Source organism: Nicrophorus vespilloides, unplaced genomic scaffold (assembly GCF_001412225.1).
Source record: "Nicrophorus vespilloides isolate i.1.1-1 unplaced genomic scaffold, Nicve_v1.0, whole genome shotgun sequence".
Lineage (NCBI taxonomy): Eukaryota > Metazoa > Arthropoda > Insecta > Coleoptera > Silphidae > Nicrophorus > Nicrophorus vespilloides.
The window spans coordinates 3,752-22,365 of record NW_017098054.1 but is presented as its reverse complement, the minus strand read 5'-3'; the positions used below and the strand labels follow the sequence as shown (position 1 = coordinate 22,365).

Genomic DNA, 18,614 nt, shown 5'->3' with positions numbered 1-18,614 from the left:
AGTGCGTTAAAATATAATCCAGCTTTAAATTCAAATATTTGTATATGAGGTTGCATACAAAATGCGCTCATCAGAACAATTTCTAATATACTTAAATTACTCAGAAATCGTAGCCTCAATACTCGTAATAAGCATACAAATTTTGATTAATTATAGAATCCAAGTTATTTACCTAAACATATAACAATAATAATTCAAAAACTTTTCGAAATTATTATTTCATCACATTAATTCAATTATGTTAAGCGAATATTGAAGTAGAACTATTATTTAATTATAATTAGAATGGACTATTGTTATTTCAGTAATAATTGATGTTTAATTAGAAGTGCGTTAAAATATAATCCAGCTTTAAATTAAAATATTTGTATATGAGGTTGCATACAAAATGCGCTCATCAAAACAATATACTTAAATTACTCAGAAATCATAGCTTCAATACACGTAATAAACATACAAATGTTGATTTATTATAGAATCCAAGTTATTTACCTAAACATATCATAACAATAATAATTCAAAAACATTTCGAAATTATTATTTCATTACATTAATTCAATTATGTTAAGCGAATATTAAAGTAGAACTATTATTTAATTATAATTAGAATAAACTATTGTTATTTCAGTAATAATTGATGTTTAATTAGAAGTGCGTTAAAATATAATCCAGCTTTAAATTCAAATATTTGTATATGAGGTTGCATACAAAATGCGCTCATCAAAACAATATACTTAAATTACTCAGAAATCATAGCTTCAATACTCGTAATAAGCATAAAAATGTTGATTAATTATAGAATCCAAATTATTTACCTAAACTTATGATAACAATAAGAATTCAAAAACATTTCGAAATTATTATTTCATTGCATTAATTCAATTATGTTAAGCGAATATTTAAGTAGAACTATTATTTAATTATAATTAGAATAAACTATTATTATTTCAGTAATATTTGATGTTTAATTAGAAGTGCGTTAAAATATATTCCAGCTTTAAATTCAAATATTTGTATATGAGGTTGCATACAAAATGCGCTCATGAGAACAATTTCTAATATACTTAAATTACTCAGAAATCATAGCCTCAATAATCATGTAATGTTGATTAAATTATAGAATCCATACAAATGTTGATTAATTATAGAATCCAAGTTATTTACCTAAACATATTATAACAATAAAAATTTAAAAACATTTCAAAGTTATTATTTCATCACATTGATTCAATTATGTTAATTAATTAAAGTAGAATTATTATTTAATTATAATTAGAATAAAATATTGTTATTTCAGTAATAATTGATGTTTAATTAAAAGTGCGTTAAAAATATATAGGCAACTCAATATACAAGTATGTATACAATTTTGAAAATTAACAACGCAATTATTAATAAACTTAGTGGATTATAACACGAATTATTTAAATTCATCAAATTTTACATCTCTTTCGAATGTTCATTTAATTAATATAATATGTGCTAAAATCTCTTTAATATTTATAATTTAAAATTTTTCTTTGTGGTGCAAATAATTTAAAACACACATATTTTAAGCAATTATTTACAATTCCATTTAACACCATGAAGTGCATAAATGAGACCATGAGTCAACGATTGAAATACATTATTATATTGTTGTTGTTTTTCTGTTTCAATCTGAATAATTTTCTCAATTTCAATTCTTGATTTTTATTACTCATATATCTGAGTTCATTATAATATTATACTAAGTTCTTTTCTTCCATATTCAAAAAGAAAAATACCTCTCTTCCTGCACTTATACAATAGTTAAGATTTAGTGCACGAAGCGGTAAGTCTTTTTTAAAAAAATATATTTACTTTGGATTACAAAACTTCTATTTTCAAATACTAACTTCAAATATTAATGTCTAACTTCAAATTTTGTTAATTAATTTGTTTGTTAAATTAGTAAATATTGAGAATGCAAACGCTTTTGACCGTGAAAACTATAAATATTTGTTGTCGTTGAATTTAATGAAAGTAGAAGACAATAAAATTGCAGCATTTACATAAATTAAGGATGTTTGCAAACAAAAGGTTGAAATCAATGTGATTGTAGTTTATAGCTTTATTATTCTGTGATCGGAAGCAACCGAGAATGAATACTAAATATAAGATTACGACTAAAGTTAATCTCTTTGAATATAAATTTAAGAAAAAAACATGCACAGTTATTAGATAGTGTTTCTGCTTATCGGTTTAAGTAAGTTTGAAGTGAATGAGTATGTAATTGGTCTGCCAAAGATGTGTTAATTACATTTGGTAAAGTGCTGAATCAATGAAATAAACGCGACTATGCAATATGTTTTCTTCACGTCCCACTCTCTTCTTTCTTAATTAAATCCGCTAATTGTAAGTCTCGCGTGTGTTGTATAATTGATAAATGCAGTTCTATCTGGGTTTAATCCTTGACCTCAACGAGACGGATTCGGATCGGTCTGCTTTCTCTCTCTCTCTTCTTCGTCCGTTTCGGTAAAGCGAAAGAAGAAATCGTGTTTGTTTTTATGATTTGCGTGGGTAACGCACATCCAGAAAACCCGAAAAAAAATGAATAATAACATTTGTTAAATCAACAACATTTGTGTGTGTATTTGCAGCAGAAGAGAACCGGAAAGTTGTTTATGCTAATTTATTGCGGATTCGTTGTAGCCCGGTCATTGCCAGCAACCGGTCCACGGATCACCTCTTCTTCGTGATCTCAGTATAAAAACGGTTCCTTCGTCCGGCCCACCTCTCATTCTTGAACCTGGGTAAGTTCGTGCCGGTTTCGATCGCGCGCAATCTCTCTTTGCGTAAAGAAGGAACGGATTGAAGTATGTGGATCTGGAAGTGCGTCTCGGTCTGCTGCCTTCTGTGGACGGTGGCTTTGTGCGCCGATCCGGAATTGGAGGAGGAAGAGCTGAGAGCCAGGACTTTCCTTCAACACATCAACGGCGTCCGTCTGGAAGAGTACCAGAGACTCGCGAACGCAGAATGGAACTACCAGACGAATCTGACCGAGCCCAACAAGAAGCATCTGGTAAGATCTTTATACTGATTACTCTAAGATTAACAGATTCTTCTTTTACCAGTTGGACACGGAAACTGTAATCGCTGAGTCCCTCAAGAAGCAATGGGATGAAGTCATCAAGTTCAAATGGCAAGGATTCAGGGATAACGACATCAAGAGACAGTTCAAGATGCTCTCCATCCTCGGTCCAGCCATCCTTTCCGAAGAGAAGTTCCAGAGGAATTCCAAATTGGTTTCAGAAATGCAGGAGCTTTACTCTACGGCCAAAGTGTGCGACTACAAGGATTCAAAGAAGTGCGATTTGGCGCTTAATCCAGGTAACAAATATTTATTTTCTTTTAATTAATAAATAATGTTTCAAACTTGAATTACTTATTTTACTATGATGTTTGTAGATTTGGAATCGATCATACGTACGTCCAAAGACCCTGAAGAGCTGAAGCACATTTGGGTGGAGTGGAGGAAAGCCGTTGGTCAGAACGTGAGGCAAATGTACAAAGAACACATTGAACTCGACAACGAATCCGCAAGATTGAACAACTTCACCGACACCAGCGAGTACTGGCTCAGCGATTACGACACTGCGGATATTAAAGATCAGATCGAAATGCTTTGGAAGCAGATGAAACCTTTATACCTGCAGATCCACGCTTACGTCAGGCATCAGATGAGGAAGACTTACGGAGATTTGGTCCCAGAAAAAGGTCCGATTCCTGCGCATCTCACTGGTAACATGTGGGCACAATCTTGGGAGCACTTTTTCGATCAGTCCAAACCTTACCCGAACAAGAAAAGTTTGTCCATCACCGAAGAAATGATCAAGCAGGTAATCTTCAAATGCTAAACCATCAACAAAATCAATTCTAAATGTATATGATTTTTTTTTGTGTGTTTTAGAATTACGATTACTTGAAAATCTTCAAAACCGCCGAAGAGTTCTTCGTTTCTTTGAATCTTACCGCAATGCCTCCGCAGTTTTGGGAGGAATCGATGTTGCAGAAACCGACGGATCGTGAAGTTGTTTGTCATGCTTCTGCTATGGACTTTTTCGATGGTAAAAATTTCAGGTAATCTTCATACTTTTCTAATCAATTATTAACTAATTATTGCTAGAATTTCAAAGAAATTTACTTAATCTTTTGCATTTCACAATTAAATAATCTAAAGAATGAGTTACTTTGTAATTTTAGTAAGATATATCAGAGATAAAGTAATTAAAATAATTTTACTATAAAATCTTATCGCATAAATACTTTTTACAATTTTTCAAAATTGGACTTTTTTTTAACAATTAAATATGAGTTAATGGTAATTGTAGATATCCTCTTTTTATATTTATAATCATACTTTCAATAGAACACGATTTCTTGATAAAGTAATCATAAGAATTTTGGCTAAAAAATATTGACAATGTTGCCACTAATCAATTGAAAATTAAAATGTATTGACTGACAAATAATTACCAAAATTTATTGTAAAATTACAGAATTAAACAATGCACGCAAGTGAAGGAGGAAGATCTGTTTGTGGCCCATCACGAAATGGGACACATCGAGTATTTCTTGCAGTACGCACATCAACCGGCAATTTACAGAGGAGGCGCTAACGAAGGTAAAGAAAACCTGTATAAATAAAATCACTTAATAATTTTGTTTATTTCTTCAGGTTTTCATGAAGCTATCGGCGATGTGATCGCGTTATCAGTGAGGACGTCGAAACATCTGAAGAAAATTGGTTTGGCTTCCGGCGAAGACGACCCAGAATCCGATTTAAACAACCTTTACTTTGTAATTACTTAAGATTTTAATGAATGAATTACTTAAGATTTATTTGTTTGCAGAACGGTTTGAGTAAAATTACCTTTTTGCCGTTCGCCTACGTCATGGATTTGTGGCGTTGGGGCGTCTTCTCCAACGATATTCCATCTCAGGATTACAACTGCAAGTGGTGGAAATTGGTGGAGGATTATCAAGGAATCGAGCCTCCTTTGGATAGAAGCGAAGATGACTTCGATCCCGCTTCGAAGTATCATATCGTTGCTAACGTTCCGTACATTAGGTAACGATTTCTGTAAACGAATTTCAATTTTTTTAAAACAAATTATTGCAGATATTTCGTGAGCTACGTCATTCAATTCCAATTTCACAGAGCTTTGTGCATCAAAGCAGGCGAATACGTGCCGAACGATCCGAGCAAACCTCTGCACGAGTGCGACATCTATCAGAGCACTGAAGCCGGAAACGTTTTAGGGAAAATGTTGCAAATGGGCGCTTCCCGTCCATGGCAAGACGCGATGGAAGTCGTAACCGGACAAAGGAATATGGACGCAAGCGGAATCTTGGATTACTTCAAACCTCTTCAGGATTGGCTCGAGGCTGAGAACAAAAAGAACGGAGTTTTCATTGGTTGGGAGCCGAGCAAAAGAGGTTTATTTTTTAATTCATTTTAATCATCAAAATTAAATGGAAATTTTACAGTTTGCAGCAGTTCGAGGAACGACAACAAACCGTCAGAGGAATGACCGAATCATTGGAATGACCGAATTATTGCGCTACCCCAACTGTAGATTTAGATTAAAATTTCTTTAATTTATAATTTTCTTTTATTTAATTTCCCTCAACTTATCCAATATTTACAACCGTTCATTTCTCTATAATTATCTGCATACATTTTGTATTTCCACGACCCGTTATATTATTTACCTGTCGAGATCAAAGATCGGCGATGAAAACGTAACGAAAAAAAAAAGTAGTAGTATTATTACGGTTACAAATAAAATCAGAGCACTTTTGATATCAGCTCCAGTTCAGATCAGAGCGAGCCATGTTCGACATCGAAGGGAAAGTTGCTTTCATCACGGGAGGCCTCGGCGGTATAGGTAGGGCCTACGTTAAGGAACTGCTCAAATGCAAAGCCAAGGTAATAATTACTAAAGGAAAAAAAAAACTTTCAAATACAAAAAAAAATCTCTTTAGGAAATCTAAATAATTAAAGTTAATTAAACGCACTCATTAATAATAAGTTAAATTAAAGGTTTAAAACCTTTGCATTAGATTTATTATGTTGTTTATGCAATTATTTATTAATTCACTAATTTTTGAGCAATCTGTAGTTTTGTAATTTTTTTTTATCTATTATTTTATTTGAAGTATTTTTTTTTATCGTAGGCTGTTGTGATAACAGACATTGATGATAGCTTGGCCGAGAAGTTCCAGGAGGAAGTAGCCTCGGAATTTGGACCGAACAAAACGATGTTCATCAAAGCGGATGCGAGGAGCACGAAGGAATTGGACGGTTTGTATTCTCAAACGGAATTTTTGAAAAATTTGTAACTATTATTGTTCGTGCAGATGCGATGCAGAAGACTGTAGACGTGTACAAGAATCTGGACATCGTGATCGGAAACGCCGGCGTGCTTGACGAAATCGATTTCGTTAACACCATCGACGTCAATTTAGTAAATTCATCCATCGATTAACTTGATTACGTCTTGATTGCTTCGATTCTTGCAGATCGGAGCTTTGAAACTTCTTTACTTAGCCGTGGATAAATATCTGCCCAAGTACAAGAGCGGAGAGGATGCGGTTCTCTTCAATTCCGCTTCCGTTTCCGGTATCAATCCTGTGAACGTTCTTCCGGCTTACAGCGCCAGCAAGCACGGTTTGGTGGCGATCACGAGGAGTCTGGGAAGGCCGGAACATTACGCAACCCATAAGGTCAGGATTGTTACGGTTTGCGGAACCGTGACTGATACACCGATGTCCCATCATTTCCGTGCGCCGAAGAACTACATGGATCTGTACAATCCGTTCCATCAGCAAGTCCTGGCTTCGATGCAAACGTAAGAATTTTACTGTTTAGTTTCGATGCTCAATTAAAAGGAGACCATTTTTTAGGTGCGAATCTGCAGCCAAGGCTATGATCCTCAGCATCACGCAAGGAGAGAACGGATCCGTTTGGTTCTCGGAGAAGGATAAACCGGCGACGGTTGTTAAATTTCCGGTTCTTGGAGAAATCTTGTAAAAAAAAAAAGCATTGATATTTTGTAATTTCTGTAATAGTTTATGCACACAAATAGGATTTTTCTCAGTTTGGAAGTACGTGAATTGCGTAATTTAGCCAATAATTATGTTTACTCTTTGTTCGCACACATGTACCCGATCCAATTAAATTAATTAGAAAATAATGCAATTACCACTTTAATTTGAATCACAACATTATCTACATTTTATTAAAATTTAATATAATTTGAAATTATTCAAGTCAATACGTTTAATTAGTCATGAGAATATCAAAAATTAAAACCACTAATTGCAAATCTACAAACAGACTGAAACTGCAATAAAGTTGTTTGCTAATTAACTTAAAAATTATCGATTGCACGAACGTCTGCTAAATTGATTTGTCAACGTAATTTCAACGATTATTTAACCGAATCAAAGTGTTGCATGCTGCAAAACCGCAAATATTGTTTGTTGGTGCTGTTTTTTATATTTGTATAAAGTAGCAATTCCGCACGTGTAATATTGTGAATCATTTCCTGAATCGATTCATTTAAACTTTATGCAATTAGATGAGTGAACTCGCGTAATTATTACATTTAAGAAATGAATCGTTAACTTGAAGTAAGTCGAAGAAATGCGTGTTTTCTTTTCGAGAGAATTTTGTAGAAATTAAACTAATTACTGTTGTTGTTGTTGTTACTAATCTGATGAGTCAAAAAAAACTTGACTCACTTTTAGTTGCTAAATTTGAGAAATAAGTAGAAATAATTTAATGATGATTAAACATGATTTTCAAGTAAATTACGCTAAGAAAATTTTTAATACCAATATGGAATTAATGAAATAATTTGATGTAAATAATTATTAAATTTAAATAATAACATCAAAAATAAAACAAACACGTTTTTAGAGGAAAATTTCTTAACCACATAAAAATCCATATTCTTGTCACACACACACAAATTTTGTAACAAGATTAATGTTTTTATTACTTTGACCTCTCGCTTGCAACAATAACAACAACAACAAACAAAATTTAAGAATTATATAAATAAATTTATGTAAATTCATTTTTTAATGATCATTTTAAACTATTAATTGAAATTGGTGTGAAATTAATAATATTTCAATGAAAATGTTACAAAAATTTCCTTTTTTTATCATAAAAGTATTTATTTACAAATAAACACAGAAAAGACATAATTGTTGTACATCTTTGGGTAGTTACTAAAGACGCTTTTTGGTTGTCAAGAACGCAACCGCTGTTACTAAGGACGATCTGCGATTGCTATGTTACTAATCCTTGTATCCAAGATAACTTTGCAGTTGCTATGATACTAATAACAGTCTTCCTACTAAATATAATACTAATCCCATTTTCTGAGTACTATACCATTGTTTCTAAGGACGCGTTTTAGTTGCTATACTACCAATAGTAGTTGTTAAGGATGGTACAATTGTAACTAAAGACGTTTTGTTATTGATATGTTACTAATAAGTCGTTGCTATGTACAGTTGCTATGGTACTAATGACAGTTGATAAGAACGCTGGTACTAAAGTAAATGTGGATTAAGGTTAATGGATTAATGTTCCTATCAAGGTAAGCTATGGTTATGTAAAGCTTAATAAACACAGAATAGACATCTTTGGGTAGTTATTAAAGTTGCTTTTTGGTTGTCAAGAACGCAACCGCTGTTACTAAGGACGATCTGCGATTGCTATGTTACTGATCCTTGTATCCAAGATAACTTTGCGGTTGCTATGCTACCAATAATAGTCTTCCTACTAAATATAATACTAATCCCATTTTCTGAGTACTTATATCATTGTTTCTAAGGACGCGTTTTAGTTGCTATACTACCAATAGAAGTTGCTAAGGATGGTACATTTGTAACTAAAGACCTTTTGCTCTTGCTAAGTTACTAATAACTCGTTATAATTGCTATGTTACTAATGACAGTTGATAAGAACGCTGGTACTAAAGTAAATGTGGATTAAGGTTAATGGATTAATGTTCCTATCAAGGTATGCTATGGTTATGTAAAGCTTAACAAACACAGAAAAGACATAATTGTTGTACATCTTTGGGTAGTTATTAAAGACGCTTTTTGGTTGTCAGAACGCAACCGCTGTTACTAAAGACGATCTGCGATTGCTATGTTACTAATCCTTATATCCAAGATAACTTTGCGGTTGCTATGATACTAATAACAGTCTTCCTACTAAATATAATACTAATCCCATTTTCTGAGTACTTATACCATTGTTTCCAAGGACGCGTTTTAGTTGCTATACTACCAATAGTAGTTGCTAAGGATGGTACATTTGTAACTAAAGACGTTTTACTGTTGCTAAGTTACTAATAACTCGTTATAATTGCTATGTTACTAATGACAGTTGATAAGAACGCTGGTACTAAAGTAAATGTGGATTAAGGTTAATGGATTAATGTTCCTACCAAGGTAAGCTATGGTTGTGTAAAGCTTAATTCCTTGAATGAATAATATATTTTTTTGAAGTAATTAGAGTAATTAGGTGCGTTTAATTTCCATCGAGAAACTAATAAAAGTGTAAGTGTAAAAGTGAAGATTGAAACATAACAAAGGACAGCGAAGGAGCAGCTCAATTAGCATATTCTGCATGAAACAATTGCCGGTTGCGTGAAAGCGACGACGACGACGACAATAACACACATGCACACGGGGCAAGGTAAATAGACACATCGGAGACCCACCTCCTCCCACTACGTGGGAACTCACGTATCTAAATTTTTTTTTTCTCTCTACATACGTATATATTTCAGTTCAAAAACTGAGCAAACGAATAAATAACAAAAAAATCGCACCGCACTCGTTAGTCAAACGCACGGCTCTAATCAGAGTGGTCTTGCACGGTTTTTCGAAGCAGAAGCAGAAGAAATGTGCGATTTCCCGAAGAAGACCCTCATCGTGGTAGCGTTCTTCGCTGGAGGAATGTCCGTACCGCAGCTAGATTTACCCCAGTACGATCAGCAGCAACAGCAACAGCAGCAGCAACCCCAGAATCCGAGCGTAGATTACACGAATTACAATTACGACAGGAATCCCAATTACGATCGGGACACCTACGATCGAAATCCCATCTACGATCGCAACCTAAATTACAACTCCAATCCCAACATCCCCCAGCAAAACAACAACAACAATGATAACAACAATGAAAACAGAAGGAACAACGAGGATGGGTACAGCTACAACGGTGACATCCGTCAGTTGCTTCAGGCTTTGGATCTTCAGGCCTCTCAGCAATGCACCAGCAACGTTGCGGCCCAATGGAATTTCGAGACGAACGTCAATCAAGTTACCCAACTCGAAGCGGTGAGTGTAAAAAACAATGAAAGTGCACGTAACCGATTTCCTACTTATTGTCTGAGCATCTACGAGATTTTTTCTCAATTTTTCAATGCGTGTACGATTCTTTTTTTTTTTATTACCGTTTGCAACACTCTAATAACTCTTCAATTAAATTTATTAACTAAGTTCTGGTGGCTTTTAGTGTTGAGATGCATTTGGTTCAATGCTGAACGTAATTGCGTTTAATAATCTTGGCACGAATGGAGGAGAGATAGAGAAAAAAATCTGCGTGATATAGTAATAAATATATGTAAAAAGAACTGCAGAGATTATATGCAAATCTTGTATAATTTTATTGTGGCGTTATTGTTTTTCTTGGAAATTAATGCATATTTTGATTGGAATCAGTTCAGAAATAATAGAGTTTGCTTTAGTTATGTAAAGTTTGTAAACAAACGCGGATAATGGTCTAAAAATAACTTTAACAATAATATAGTTTACTTTATTTGTTAATAAATGATTTTCTAGATTTATTACCGAAAGTATTCTCAAATTTTAACCACATTCTTATGGTTAAAAGCGATTATTTCAAACTAATTCCGTATTCTGTAAGTTTCTTCAATTTTCTACCAAACATATTTTGAATTACTCTATTATTAAGCATTGCAAAGAAATCTAAACATTTTCATTGCAAAAAGTCAGAAATTGAATATTTTCAAATTCATAAATATTCATGTTAAAATGGGCAATTTCAAACACACTTTTGAAAAATTCCATATTCTCTAATTGCATTCAATTTTCTACCAAACATATCTTGAATTACTCTATTATTAAGAATTGCAAAGAAATCTAAACATTTTCATTGTAAAAAGTCAGAAATTAAACATTTTCAAATCCATAATTTTTCATGTTAAAATGGACAATTTCAAACAAATTTTTGAAAAATTCCGTATTCTCTAATGTTCTTCAATTTTTTACCAAATACATCTTGAATTACTCTAATATTAAGAACTGCAAAGAAATGTAAACATTTTCATTGTAAAAAGTCAGAAATTAAATATTTTTAAATGCATAATTTTTCATGTAAAAATTGACTATTTCAAACACATTTTTGAAAAATTCCGTATTCTCTAATTTTCTTCAATTTTCTACCAAACACATCTTGAATTATTCTATTATTAAGAATTGTAAAGAAATTTAAACATTTTCATTGGGAAATATAAAAAAAAATCTCATATTTTGTTGTATGAAACATGACTAATTTAAGGGTAAAAAAAGATCGATTAAAAAGGAAAAACGAGATGAGAGTTAATGTAAGAATTTAGCGCGCGTTACGTAAACCGCAGTTCAATTATATTATTTACTCGACAAACAGAAGTGAATTCGCTTAAAGCGTGCAGCAACTAAGTAAATGGGACATCGTCAAAAGGTAAAGTGCATTAGCTATTATCGCGAGGAACGTGTCAGGCTTGACGGAACAACCATTTGGTCGGATGATACCATCCACCAGACGATGACATTGGGACCTTCCACATACGCGAAAAAACCCATTGTTCTCTCTATTTCTCTATGCCTATACATCAGCATTTCGTCAAGAGAATGAGGTCAAGTTTGATCTTTGACGAAAAAGAAAAAATAAAACTCATGAAGCGCAGTTCAAGACCGGCCCCGTTTTTCACGCTGCAAAACACGTAATCCAATTATAAGGCATATATCCTTGCGTAAAGCATATTTTACGAATGGAACGTGCCTCTATGTTCGGAACGATTTACGCAACTTGACGCCCTTATGTACTTTGCATATTTTACTATCTGTTTACAAACGATTATTCCAAATACCGAAATGTTTTATTTAACATACATTTAGTTTAATTTGTTTAATAACAAACGAAATAAATTAATTTTCTTCAATTTTCTATCAAACATACCCTGTATTACTCTATTATTAAGAATTACAAAGAAACTTAAATATATTGATTAGGAAATTTCGGAAATTTGTTATTTTCAAATTCACATTTTAACTCTTAAAATCGATTATTTCAAATGAATTTTTGAAAAATACCGTATTCTCCAATTTCCTTCAATTTTCTACCAAACACATCTTCTATTACTCTATTATAAGGAAACGCAAAGAAACTTCAATATTTTCATTGGGAAATTTCAGAAATTTGTCATTTTCAAATTCACTTTTTTGATGTTAAAATCAATTATTTCAAATGAATTTTTGAAAAATTCCGTATTCTCTAATGTTCTTCAATTTTCTACCAGATACATCTTGAATTACTCTATTATTAGGAATTGCAAGGAAATCTCAACATTTTCATTGTAAAAAATCAGAAATTAAATATTTTCAAATGCATAATTTTTCATGTTAAAATGGACAAATTCAAACAATTTTTTGAAAAATTTCGTATTCTCTAATGTTCTTTAATTTTCTACCAAACACATCTTGTATTACTCTATTATAAAGAAATGTGAAGGAACTTCAATATTTTCATTGAGAAATTTCAGAAATTTGTCATTTTCAAATTTACATTTTTGCTGTTAAAATTGATTATTTCAAACCAATTTATGAAAAATTCCGTATTCTCCAATTTTCTTTAATTTTCTACCAAACACATCTTGTATTACTCTATTATAAATAAATGCAAAGAAACTTCAATATTTTTTTTGGAATATTTCGGAAATTTGTCATTTTCAAATTCACATTTTTACGATTAAAATTGATTTTTTCAAATTAATTTATGAAAAATTCCGTATTCTCCAATTTTCTTCAATTTTCTACCAAACACATCTTGTATTACTCTATTATAAAGAAATGCAAAGAAACTTTAATATTTTCATTGAGAAATTTTGAAAATTTATTATTTTCAAATTCACATTTTTGCTGTTAAAATCGATTGTTTCAAATTAGTTTTTGAAAAATTCCGTATTCTCTAATGTCCTTCAATTTTCTATAAAACACATCTTGTATTACTCTATTATAAAGAAACGCAAAGAAACTTCAATATTTTCATTGAGAAATTTTGAAAATTTATTATTTTCAAATTCACATTTTTAGTGTTAAAATCGATTTTTTCAAATTAATTTTAGAAAAATTCCGTATTCTCCAATTTCCTTCAATTTTTTACCAAACACATCTTGAAACTCTATTATAAGGAAATGTAAAGAAACTTCAATATATTCATTGGGAAATTTCGGAAATTTATTATTTTCAAATTCACATTTTTGCTGTTAAAATCAATTTATTCAAATGAATTCTTGAAAAATTCCGTATTCACCAATTTCTTTCAAATTTCTACCAAACATATCTTGTATTACTCTATTATAAAGAAATGCAAAGAAACTTCAATATTTTCATTGGGAAATTTCAGAAATTTGTCATTTTCAAATTCACTTTTTTGATGTTAAAATCGATTATTTCAAATGAATTTTTGAAAAATTCCGTATTCTCCAATTTCTTTAAATTTTCTACCAAACACATCTTGTATTACTCTATTAGAAACAAATGCAAAGAAACTTCAATATTTTCATTGGGAAATTTCAGAAATTAATTATTTTCAAATTCACATTTTTACTATTAAAATCGATTTTTTCAAATTAATTTTTGTATTAATCTATTATTAAAAATTGCAACGAAATTATACATTTTCAATAAGAAATCAACTATATAATATAATAATTTTACTTACATAAAAAAGGATTTGAACTTGAACTTGTATTTAGAATGTAAAAATTTGCAATTAAATAAAATTTTATTCTTTCACAAAAAAAATATATATATAGAAGAAACAAAGAGACAAAAATGAAACGTAATATATGTACGACATTGACATTAAACAGTCAGGTGCGTGACGTTAAAATCTTTGCAGATATATAAATTAATACAATTAGTGTTAATCGTTGGGAGTTATGCAACGGACGATCCCTACACAATGAGGTAGCCGATTGTGTGCAATAACAACAAGACACAGCGAATAATCGAAAGAACTCTATACTCCTGGGAATGTCCATGAAGAGTTCCCAGGTTTCGACCATTTAACACACTTCCCTTATTTCCCAATGACTCCTTCACATTTTTATCTCTTATACACACATTTATCCATCTATAGATTATACAAACAATTAACAACAAATAAAACAACATTAATTTATATCTATAAAAATTGTCACTTTTATTACCTCGCAATTAGAAAATTATACCTTATTAACTGAAAATGCATATGTTAATGACACGTTTTTTTTTAATTTGTTTCAATAATAAGTTATTTTTTTTACGTATGCATTAATTGTTCTCGTATTGTCACTTCTTGTGAAAACGGGCTGTAATTTAGTACTTAATTGTTGTGTCCGTACGCAATTTTACATGAATTTACATAAGGAATTAATGGTTATTAAAATAGGAAAATTATCGGTTTACGAAGAACAAATGGACTGTAATTAAATAAGCGTACATTAACATTATTTCTTGTTTATCCAACGACTGTTGAATATGATTTATCTATTTCTTTACTTCATAAATTTACATAAATATATACGTTGCTTTCATTTTACACAAATTTTAAAAATGTTTTTTTAAAGAATATCCAACGATTTTTGAATGTAATTTCTTTATTTGCTACAATTTCACTTAAAAAACTGACTTTGTTTTATTTACACAAACAGAAGATTGAAATTTTTAAACAATATTTCTTGTATTACTCTATTATAAGGAATTGCAAAGAAACTTCAATATTTTCAATGGGAAATTTCAGAAATTTGTCATTTTCAAATTCACTTTTTTGCTGTTAAAATTGATTATTTCAAACCAATTTATGAAAAATTCCGTATTTTCCAATTTCCTTCAATTTTCTACCAAACACATCTTGTATTACTCTATTATAAAAAAATGCAAAGAAACTTCAATTTTTTCATTAGTAAATTTCAGAAATTAATTATTTTCAAATTCACATTTTTGCTGTTAAAATTGATTATTTCAAACCAATTTATGAAAAATTCTGTATTCTCCAATTTCCTTCAATTATCTACCAAACACATCTTGTATTACTCTATTATAAAGAAATGCAAAGAAACTTCAATATTTTCATTAGTAAATTTCAGAAATTAATTATTTTCAAATTCACATTTTTGCTGTTAAAATTGATTATTTCAAACCAATTTATGAAAAATTTTGTATTCTCCAATTTCCTTCAATTATCTACCATACACATCTTCGATTACTCTATTATAAAGAAACGCAAAGAAACTTCCATATTTTCATTGAGAAATTTCTGAAATTTATTACTTTCAAATTCATATTTTTACTATTAAAATCGATTTTTTCAAATTAATTTTTGATAAATTCCGTATTCTCCAATTTCCTTTAATTTTCTACCAAACACATCTTGTATTACTCTATTTTAAAGAAATGCAAAGAAACTTCAATATTTTCATTGGGAAATTTCAGAAATTTGTCATTTACAAATTTACATTTTTGCTGTTAAAATCGATTATTTCAAAGCAATTTATGAAAAATTCTGTATTCTCCAATTTCCTTCAATTTTCTACCAAACACATCTTGTATTACTCTATTATAAATAAATGCAAAGAAACTTCAATATTTTCATTGGGAAATTTCGGAAATTTATTATTATATAAATATATACGTTGCTTTCATTTTACACAAATTTTAAAATTGTTTTTTAAAGAAAATCCAACGATTTTTGAATATAATTTCTTTATTTGCTTCAATTTCACTTAAAAAACTGACTTTGTTTTATTTACACAAACAGAAGATTGAAATTTTTAAACAATATTTCTTAATTTTTAAAAATATTTTTATATGGAAATAACATTTTGGAAAAAACGTCTTTTTAGTTAATTTTTATTACAATTTTTGAATGTTTTCAAATTATTTGGTTATTTTTAATGTCAGTAAACCTGTTAATTAAGAAATTATATATTTATGTTATTTCATTTACAAATAATTTAACAACAAAAGAGTAACGCTTCTTTTATGACAAGGATTTTTATAAATAGAAATAATATATATAATAAATCATAATATTTGTACACCATTTTCGGAATCGTTTGAATAATGGAATTTAATAATCAATTGATTCCTATAAGAACATATAAATTTCAGAAAATTTTATGCAATAATTAGAAGTATTTATTTACAAGTAATTTAACAACAAAATAGAAACTTTTTTTTATGATAAACTTGATATTATATAAGAATATATGTGATTGCATCAAATATGTAAAATATATGATTATTTCAATGAAAAATTGCAACAATTTCATTGTGAACATCGAGTATAAATAATATCCGGCCTCACGTTGCAATTTTAATATAAACCTTAGCGAATATTTTTTTCTAAAACCGTATATATGCAACGATTTATGATGGTGTGTCCATGAGAGATCAAGGGCAAAGAGGCCATCAGGTGAGCGAAGTAATGCGAATCTATTGTTCGGATTTTTAGAAATAACAAGATTATCACGATCCATTAGGTGTTAAGTAATTAACTGCATTTTTATTTTATATTATCATCATCGTATTCCACACACCTTTACTCAGAAGAAGTAACAAGAGGACCAACAAACGTTTTTTTCCTTCAAGGCTAAAAAAAAATCTCATGTTGATGCGATTATATAACGATGCATTAATGAATAATGCATCTAAACTCATTTCGTTTCTTAGATGGAAGTTTTTTTTTTATCAATGAATCATCCGGATTTCGTTGCGTGCTGCAAATTCATGTGCATTGTTGTTCCTTATTATTAGTCATTAGTTTTGTATGTTTATATGCGTTTATAAAATTATTAATATTTTGTTGTTGTTGTAGCTGAATGCGCAACAGCTGTATTCCGATTTCCAGCACGGGATTTGGGAGCTCTTCTCCAAAGTGAGGAACAGCAACATCCCGGATATAATGACCTACAGGCAGATCCGGTTCATGTCCGTTGTGGGACCCGCGGCTTTAGCCCCGGATCAATTGGATAGAGTATTTAATTCAAGTAATTGGAAGAGTTTTAGTTAATTGATTGATTTCAGTATAATCGATTGATCAACGACATGTTGTCAATATACAATCAGGCTTCGATCTGCGCCCAAAACGAGCCTTTCCGATGCGGCTTAAGGCTGCAACCGGACTTGACCCACACCATGGCTACAAGCAGAAATTGGGATGAACTCCAATACGTGTGGACGGAGTGGAGGAGGAACACCGGGCAACACATCAAAGACTCCTTCGAGCAGCTGGTCACCCTCTCCAACGAAGCATCACGTCTCAACAGTAATTCACACAATTATTATATTTCCGATTAGTAGAAAGTGGTTTATCATCGGATTTCCACATTAGATTCGATTAAATAACGAAAAAAAATTGTTGTGTTTCGACACATGTTCAGACTTTCTTCGATCGCTTCCTCAACGGCATAAAGACGCTGAATTTAGTTACAAAAAAAAAACAGAAACTAATTTGCAGATACGTCCGCGTGTCGTTATTACGTAATCCGACTGTATTTGCTGATCGCAATTGAGCTTTCTAATGATTCCGGTTTTCCTGCAGATTTTACTGATACGGCGGAGTACTGGAACTTCCCGTTCGAATCGTCTTCGCTCAACTTGGAATTGGAGGATGTCTGGGAGGAGGTCAAGCCTTTGTATGAACTTCTTCACGCGTACGTGAGACGTCGTCTGAGGGATTTTTACGGGCCGGATAAGATCAACAGGCAGGCGCCTCTTCCCGCTCACATTTTGGGAAATATGTGGGCGCAATCGTGGACGAACATCTTCGAAATTACGCAACCGTATCCGGGTCGTGAGTATCTGGATGTGACACCGGAAATGGAGAAACAGGTATACGTTTTACTGCTTCTGATTGTTACTTTTTTTTTATCGTCTTTTTCTTAGGGTTACGCTCCTATCGATATCTTTAGATTAGCCGAAGACTTCTTCGTGTCCATGAACATGACCGCACTGCCGATTGATTTCTGGGCCAGCTCAATCCTAGAAGAGCCCACAGATCGTGTCGTTATTTGCCAACCTTCCGCTTGGGATTTCTGCAATAGCAGAGATTTTAGGTATTTAGTAGTATAAGCATACTTGAATCAGTTAAAAACTACCTCAAATGAAAGTAATATTACTAAATTTACTTTAATACATGAATATAATTACAAATCTATATCATTAATCTAAATTTATTAAAACTAGAAACAATACATTTACAGTAAATACAAATAAAAATAGAGAAAAGT

General features: G+C 31.2%; 3 protein-coding genes across 7 annotated transcripts in view; all 3 read left to right on the top strand.

The window, feature by feature from the left end:
* LOC108561585 (angiotensin-converting enzyme-like) overlaps positions 1–5,626 on the top strand; it is a 12,218-nt gene extending 6,592 nt beyond the window's left edge. Inside the window, exons 1-10 of one of the 5 annotated variants that reach the window (XM_017919590.1) lie at positions 1,795–1,813; positions 2,674–3,043; positions 3,096–3,351; positions 3,430–3,860; positions 3,932–4,101; positions 4,521–4,645; positions 4,700–4,821; positions 4,875–5,092; positions 5,144–5,460; positions 5,512–5,626. In XM_017919590.1, coding sequence (XP_017775079.1) covers positions 2,840–3,043; positions 3,096–3,351; positions 3,430–3,860; positions 3,932–4,101; positions 4,521–4,645; positions 4,700–4,821; positions 4,875–5,092; positions 5,144–5,460; positions 5,512–5,555 — 1,887 coding nt within the window. In that variant the 5' untranslated portion in view covers positions 1,795–1,813; positions 2,674–2,839 and the 3' untranslated portion in view covers positions 5,556–5,626. Of the gene's footprint in view, positions 1–1,794; positions 1,814–2,276; positions 2,377–2,413; positions 3,044–3,095; positions 3,352–3,429; positions 3,861–3,931; positions 4,102–4,520; positions 4,646–4,699; positions 4,822–4,874; positions 5,093–5,143; positions 5,461–5,511 lie in introns of those variants that run through there. The other 4 variants (XM_017919589.1, XM_017919587.1, XM_017919588.1 and 1 more) reach the window with 4 other exon arrangements.
* Positions 5,627–5,844: 218 nt separating this feature from the next.
* Positions 5,845–7,192, top strand: LOC108561584 (15-hydroxyprostaglandin dehydrogenase [NAD(+)]-like). The gene is made up of 5 exons (XM_017919584.1): positions 5,845–5,953; positions 6,202–6,328; positions 6,385–6,491; positions 6,547–6,875; positions 6,931–7,192. The coding sequence occupies exons 1-5, from the start codon at positions 5,858–5,860 to the stop codon at positions 7,055–7,057; spliced, it is 786 nt and encodes a 261-aa protein (XP_017775073.1). The 5' UTR covers positions 5,845–5,857; the 3' UTR covers positions 7,058–7,192.
* Positions 7,193–9,850: 2,658 nt separating this feature from the next.
* LOC108561583 (angiotensin-converting enzyme) overlaps positions 9,851–18,614 on the top strand; it is a gene marked incomplete at its 3' end in the record, with an annotated part of 10,154 nt that continues 1,390 nt past the window's right edge. Inside the window, 5 exon segments of the mRNA XM_017919583.1 lie at positions 9,851–10,395; positions 17,201–17,359; positions 17,410–17,650; positions 17,927–18,216; positions 18,271–18,440. Of these exon segments, the coding sequence (XP_017775072.1) occupies positions 9,958–10,395; positions 17,201–17,359; positions 17,410–17,650; positions 17,927–18,216; positions 18,271–18,440 (1,298 nt within the window).

Excerpts from the sequence above, each read along its gene's own strand:
- LOC108561584 (XM_017919584.1), top strand. The coding sequence starts at position 5,858 with ATGTTCGACATCGAAGGGAAAGTTGCTTTCATCACGGGAGGCCTCGGC. Across the intron at positions 5,954-6,201 it reads TGCTCAAATGCAAAGCCAAG|GCTGTTGTGATAACAGACAT; the intron begins GTAATAATTACT and ends TTTTTATCGTAG. Across the intron at positions 6,329-6,384 it reads GAGCACGAAGGAATTGGACG|ATGCGATGCAGAAGACTGTA; the intron begins GTTTGTATTCTC and ends TTGTTCGTGCAG.